We start from the raw sequence: 7,722 nt of genomic DNA on the forward strand, positions 1-7,722 counted from the left end.
CAGCTCCTTATAGTCATAGACTCATCGTCATCATTATCGTGCTCATAATGTATCTCTTATCTTTATCTCATATGCCTATTCATGAACATAGACTCTTAGTTTCCAAAATGTAGGAAAATTCATAGAGAAGGAGGGAAAATCATGCCATAAGATTCATGCCTTAGAAAGAAAGGACTAGCCTCACATACCTCTTTCATTTAACAATTCTATCGCTTGATTGTTCTCCTTCGATGCTCGCGTCTCTACCTTCAAGAAAGTTCGTATTAACATTAGCTAATTGATTATAAGAACGTGCTTACTAAAGCTAGAGAAAATCGGGCAGCATTTCTTTTGTTTATACAACTTCCTCCATATTCCATATCAACTCCCAAACATCCATAACAACAATCACAATACCATAGGCAACAATCATCATTCAAGTCAATGTTGACCTGTATATAAGTCAGATGTTGGAAAGGGAAGCCCCCATAATATAAGCACTCTTTCAGTCAAGTAATGCCTTTAGAGCCTATAGTCTACATTATCCACATTTCACAAATTCACTTCAATTCCTCTATAATCATGGTCATAGTTCACTATTATGCTTTCTCATATATAATACTTATCCCATGTTCTAAATATCATTCATAACATACTTACATTCACAACATATCAATATTCATGATTCACTTCAAACTACTACTCAAAAATGACACTATTCTTACATTCATGACCCATTTCCTATTTCCTTCTACAATCCAAGTGTTTCAACTTTTCAACACCTCAAACAACATAGATATACCATAAAACTCACCTTAGATAATGGAATAACAAGCCTTGAGTGGAAATACTCTTCTTGCACCAAAACCCTAGTTCACTTCCATTGAAATTTCTTGGCTTGGATGAACTTTAATGTGTTTCATACACTTGATTTTTTTTGGTTTGATGAAATTGATCATCAATTTCCCTTGGGTTCTTGTGGATGAAGAGTGGAGAGAATTCTAAAGGGTTCTTGAGTTGTGGAGAAGAGAAATGAAATGAATTAAATGAGAGAGGGGGTCCTTATATCAACTTAAAAAAATTTCCCTACTCGGACATACGGACCAACATACGGTCCGTATAAATTAGATGGACCGTATGTCTGGCCGTATATTTGGTCCAGTGGAGTTTCCACTCTGGGCAGGATATACGGTTGAACATACGGCCAGTATGTTTTATACGGCCAGTATGTTTAATCGTATAATGCCCAGCTTTTTCCGAACTCTTTCTCGTCGACTCGTTTGATCTCCAATCCTTATGGAACCTTCTTAACACTTATTTAACACCTCATTACCAATCTAAGGGACATTATAACTCTTCTCCAAAATATCATTACGCCATCGTTAATTCGATACTCGCAAATCTTGCCCGACACACGACATATCCCTTGCTTTCCTTGACAACTTTCTTCCCTCACCTTAAATGTCTTTGAAATCTCGATTAGGATCATCAAATGCTATTTCTTACTTATCAAAACATCATATACATCGTGCCCTTCGTTAGTCTACTCACGGTACGTTAACGGGAAATTTCCGAGGTGTAACAATCAAAAAGTCTCCCGCGTGCCCCGTGTGCCTTGAGGGTGAAATGGGGGTAAAAGTGGCAATTAATTGGTGTGGGTAAGTATCGGATGTGAGTAATTAAATATTTATCCGCCATATTAATTAATTCCCCAAACACGTGTTAACCCAACTACCTTTTTTGTTATGTCTGAGTGGTGATAAATGACCGATTTGGATTGATTTTGGGCGGGTTAATATGAGATAAAAATAAAGGGAAAACAACATAAAATATCCTTAAAATATAAAATATTTATCCACCCATGACTCCTAAATTAATTCCGCTTCTTACCCAACCGAACGAAAATATTTACTCGAGTACCCAACCCCTTTCCTTCATGATATCATTGTACTATATTTATATACCCTTATGGTATCATGGAGGACTAAGAGAAGGGCTAAAGCAGTCCTCCATGATATTGTCTCAGTATATTTATGTACTACGATGGTATCACGGAGGACTGAGGAGTGTCTCATTGAAGGGCTGAATCAGTGCTCCACGATACCTTCACAGTATATGCATATAAGATGATGGTATCATAGAGGTTTTGTTGAGAAAAGTGTGTCTTTTGAATAAATGAACATGATACCATCTTAGTATATTTATATATCATGTTGATATCGTAATTTTGGGGGCATTTCGGGTGAATAGTTTCAGGAGCATGAAAGTAAAAGGGGTATGGAGGGGTAATTATTTTATTTTCAGTGAGCAACGATGTTCTTTTACCAAAAATAAATGAGACATTACTCAATCCTCTCCAAAAGTTAATAGCTAAGATAGCCGAGTAAGGATGGGCCAAACAATGGACATTCCGCATGATAATACCAAGTTTTAATTTGTTTATTTGTTTTTTATAATTTGTTTAACGTCATACCAAAACTATAATGTGAAAGGTATTGGATAACAACGATTACAAGATACTACAGTAAATTTTTTATATTACGTATTCGAATTCTGAATCATTAATTACTTAATTTTTCCGTGATAGACGTCGCAAATTTTCCTGGTCTCAATGATGATTATTTAAGCGTATGTGGAATATGAAGACGGCAAGTAAATATCATGTCATAGAAGGAGATAACCCCTTTAATTATGGAAGAACTTACCCTTAAAATTTCCATGTATTCAATAAAAGAACAAGACAAATTAAATGTTATGATGAGAGAAATGGGTTTGCGGGCTTTACAATTTTTTTTAGTTTTATTATTCTTTTACAATAAATTTTCATTTTTTAAACATAAGAGATTTGAAAAGTTCATTTTCTCCTATTCAAATTATAAGAGGGCAATTGATCTCATTTCCTCTTATCTAACGATGGGACGTTATTATTTATTGTACTAAAATTAAACACAAACTTAAAATGATCCATAAAGAAGCACTAGTTCTATCTATTGTGAGGGAAAAGTTTTATTTTTGTAACTCACACCATGATTGGCTTAAAATAGAAAACAAATTAGAATAACCTTCTGTTTTCTTAATCAAATCCTACTTTCAATAAAATGTATATTTTAATGAATTTAAGTTGTATACCTACAGTATAATAATGTTTGCTCCATAGTATAATTTAAATTGTTATAATAGATTACTTGCAATTATTCTAGGTTATCAATCAACGCTTATTAGGCAGAGTTACCCATAACTATCTTTTAATTTGCCTGATTGTGTTATTTGTTCTTACGTCGTCAGCGCATAGAACTTAAATTATTTTTAAATACTCTCACTTTAACCATTTTTCTCAATTACCTTAGTATAACATAATAAAATAACAATATGAAAATTTTAATTGTCTGAAAACTAGAAAGTTATTATACTAGTTAGTTTAATAAATATAACTTTTTGATATGGATATTCTTGTCCTAGGAAAACCAAAATTAAAGCACTTATTTTTTCTCATAAACTCAGCTTCTACTATAACTCAAAACCTATAATTTATTAATCAAAGTTTGCCTAAACAACTTAATTCTCTAAAATAAGTACCATTTTTAATAACAAAAAATAAACACTTCGACCTTCAAAAAATTTGGCCAAAAAAGCTATTAGACTATTCACAATATTGTTGACTCTATTTCTATTCCATTTTATTGTCCACGAAGACTATAACTCTCATTAACCTCACATAAATAATTAGATATTTAACCAAAAAAAAAAAATTACATATTTACGCACTTGAAAAAAATATCTATTAGTCGTATATACCAATTTGCTAGGTGATGACAAAGACAGCGATCCTGTGTATTCACTCTACCTAACGAAAGGACCATCGTTCAATTTAAGTATTGTTTTTATTTGGAATATTTCTTGCAATATCATTTATGATATTTTCACATGACTTCTATGACATCTTTCACTAAAGGTAATTTTTGAAGTGATTACCTTAGCCATGTTATATGGAACATGATATGTAGCTAAATTAGAGTAATTTCTATAGCTTATTTGGTCAGGTTTTTGAGAAGTTAAAGGTTATTTTTTATTTGGAAAATGTATTTATTTTAGAGAATTGAGGTGTTTGATCAAGCTTTTAGAGAAAAAAATTTGCTTTTAAGTTGCAACAAAAAAAAAAAAAATTCCTAGAAATATTGTTGAAACTTTGCCCAAACATAAATTATTGCTCTAATACTGCCAAAGTTTTTTCAAATTGAATAGTCAAAACACAAAACGCTAGTCTCCATTTTTTTTTTTTTAAAGAACTTCTGACATAAAGTACTTCTCAAAATAAACAGATTTTGGAAGTTTGACCAAACAATATATACTCATATACCTTCTTGAGTACCCTCCAATCCATTTTTCTTCAACAAGGACTATCCATTTCTATATTTCCTATCAAGCTACATGCTCTTTCTTTCCTCTCTCCAAAGCCTTTTTCATCTATCATCTCTTTTTTTTATTACACAAAACCATAGTGTTAGTGTATCAAGTCTTCCTTTAGGAATCTTGAGTAGTGTTATTCTCCAATATGTCTGATAACCCTTTTTATCATGATTACATGGGAACTGGAGGGATCAATACATTTCCTTTCTTTGGTGAAAATCCCTCAAATTATGACCAGCCAATTCCTAATAATATGCAAAATCCACATCAACAATTTGTTCCTTCTTCTTACATGACTCTCACTGAGTGTTTACATAGCTCTATGGATTACAACACTTTATCAAGTGCTTTTGACATGTCTTGCTCAAACTCTGAAGTAGTTTGTCCACATGTCGATAATCAAGACTCTTCTAGGAAAAGTAACATCTCTGTTGTTGCAGAACCTGTCTTAGATTCGCCTCTGGGAGAAACGAGCGTTGAAATTCCACCAACGCCAAATTCTTCGATATCTTCTACTTCTAATGAGGCTGGAGGGGACATAGATTCTTCCAAAATCAAGAAACATATGCAGAAAAAAGGGTGTCAAGAAGAAGGAGATGACAAGTCTAAGAAAGAGTAAGTCATTTTTCATTGCTCACATATCATAAGCAGAGGTGGACCTAAATAGTTCAAACTCTATATATGTGTTAAGAGATCCACTAAATTAGTACAAAATATAGATTCCGAATTCAGTAATCAAATGGTTTGTGGAAAAATTCCGATCTCAAATCGATATAAAGTTTAAATCCCGAATTTGTCTCTTACCCTAACAACAGTTTCTTTTGGCAACGATTCTTTATTATTCAAAGATTGGTTATATATTAATTGGACTAATAGATGCTGGTCATAGTTTCTAGGTTAATTATTAAAGGCTGGACTTTAAGTATTCTCCAAGATTCTTACACGTAGTTGGAATTAATATTTTGACCATACGCCCCCTCCTTTAATTTGTTTCTATTTTTATAGTTTTAGTGTTTTGGTAGTACTCAACCAAACCCTAATTCTTTTTTTCTTGAAGTGCCAATTTAATGCATAAAAGTTGTGCTATACTAAAAATTCAATTTTAAGATAGAAAAATTGATCATGTACTCGATGTTGTTGATGATTAATTATTTCAGGTGCAAAGCAAAAAAGAAAGCAGAAAAAAAGCAAAAAGAACAACGATTTGCTTTCATGACAAAGAGTGAGATTGACAATCTTGAAGATGGTTATCGATGGAGAAAGTATGGACAGAAGGCAGTGAAAAACAGCAACTTCCCAAGGTAAATAGGTCTTTATTCAATTAAATTCAATCTCACCTTATCTTAAATTTTAGGACTACATATCCGACCTTATTTTTCATTACTTCAAGTTAGCTTAAGCTGTGTCTCGACTAGTCATAATTTTATCGGATGAATTCTTACATCTATAACCAAAGATCTCGGATTGAAGCCTTTAACAACAGAGAAATTCTTGATATGGAGCGCTTCTTCTTCAGCGTAGACCTACATGGCACATACCCGAATTAGTATGCCACTAGGATGCAGATATATACCGAATGCCTAAAGAAAAATAACATAGAGAAAGAAAACTTGTCATAATATTTAATTAGCTACATACTCTCTAATTTCAATTTCAATAAACACTTTCCCTTTTAGTTTGTTCCAAAAATAATGACACACTTATAACTTTGAAAATAATTTACTTAAATTCACACTTCCCATTTTACCTTTAAAGAGAAGTTTTTATAACTATACACATGTTATTGCATATTCAAGGCCACAAGTTTCAAAAGTTTATAGTCACACAAATGTTATATTTGTCATATTTATGTTTTGAAAGTCTTCATTTCTTTCTTAAGCTCCCTCAATTTAAATTATGTCACATAAATTGAGAGGGAGGGAGTGTGCATAAATCAGAGGCTGCAAACAAGCATGCTTCATGTTCAAAATAGTAGATGAAATATTTCTCAATTTTACTATAATTATGCAATACAAAATATTCTCACTTTGCTGCTGATGACTTTTGTAGGAACTATTATAGATGCACGACTCAAAAGTGTGGTGTGAAGAAACGTGTGGAAAGGTCATATGAAGATCCATCAATTGTGATAACTACATATGAAGGCCAACACAACCATCATTGTCCAGCAACCCTTAGGGGAAATTCATCATTCTTATATTCTTCATCACAGTTTATGCCAAATTTTCCTCCACAACTATTTGCTCAAATGCTTCCACCAACAAGCAACCAAAATCTCCTCATTAGTTCTTCGGCCTATATTAATAATAGTAATTATCATCAACACCAAGGTTCAGAATACAGCCTATTTGGTGGAGGCACAAATGGTTCATGGATCCACAAGCAAGAGCCATCCTAGTACTACAAGAAATGAGATTTTCGTGGCGATTTATTAACTCGTAAACCTGGTCGTGACGAAAAGTGATAATTTTAATGGTGATTGTCGCATAGTGGCGATTACACTTAGTCCGCCACGAATTTGTACGAATATTTATTTTCTTATAAGTTTTTTTTTTTTTTTCATTTTCTTGTAGTGATAGACGAAGTTTTTCCCTTTAATTTGGTTTTTCATGGCGATTGACACATAAAGTTAGAGAAAATGTGATAGTTTTAGTGGCGATCATGATTGTCGCTACATAAAACATTTTATGGCTATTACACTTAGTCCGCCAGGAATTTGTATGAATTTCTCTTTTCTTCTAAGAAAGATTTCTTTGAGCCGAGAATCTTTCGGAAACAGCCGCCCTACCTTTCAAGGTGGGGGTTAGGTCTGCGTACACTCTACCCTCCCCAGACCCTACATGGTGGGATTCTACTGGGCTTATTGTTGTTTGTTTTGTTTGTTCTAAGAAAGATTTCTCTGTTCTTCTAAGAAAGAAAATTTCATTTTCTTGTAGTGCTGCAGACTGATTTTTTTGCCTGTTGCATGTAATCTAGTTTTCGTGGCGACTAACTCATAAAGGTCACAGCCAAAGTGATAGTTTTAGTGCTATCCTTTGTTGTCACCGCAAAACGTAACATTTAGTTGAGAGTTGAGACTATACTTAGTTCACCACGAATTTGTACAAATTTCTCTTTTCTTCTATGAAAAAAAAAATAGTATATATCATTTACCCAAGTGTAGACTATTTCCTTTTTGCTGGCCCCACTTGATCTGTTTTAATTTTGTACAAGTGAAGCACTAATAGAAGAAAGCATCAGATTGGCAATTCAGTGCAAATCTTCAAAATTGTGCTAATTTTAGGTACCGTCATTTAACTTTTCTCATTATAACATTAAAGTCAAATTACTATTTTA

General features: G+C 32.9%; 1 protein-coding gene across 1 annotated transcript; it reads left to right on the plus strand.

The window, feature by feature from the left end:
- The first annotated feature begins 4,341 nt into the window (after positions 1–4,341).
- On the plus strand, positions 4,342–7,143 carry LOC132031187 (WRKY transcription factor 71-like). Its single transcript, XM_059421063.1, has 3 exons — positions 4,342–5,001; positions 5,544–5,687; positions 6,436–7,143. Exons 1-3 carry the CDS (start codon positions 4,532–4,534, stop codon positions 6,782–6,784), a joined length of 963 nt encoding a protein of 320 aa, XP_059277046.1. The 5' UTR covers positions 4,342–4,531; the 3' UTR covers positions 6,785–7,143.
- Positions 7,144–7,722: the final 579 nt, after the last annotated feature.

Source organism: Lycium ferocissimum, chromosome 9, assembly GCF_029784015.1.
Source record: "Lycium ferocissimum isolate CSIRO_LF1 chromosome 9, AGI_CSIRO_Lferr_CH_V1, whole genome shotgun sequence".
NCBI classification, from domain to species: domain Eukaryota; kingdom Viridiplantae; phylum Streptophyta; class Magnoliopsida; order Solanales; family Solanaceae; genus Lycium; species Lycium ferocissimum.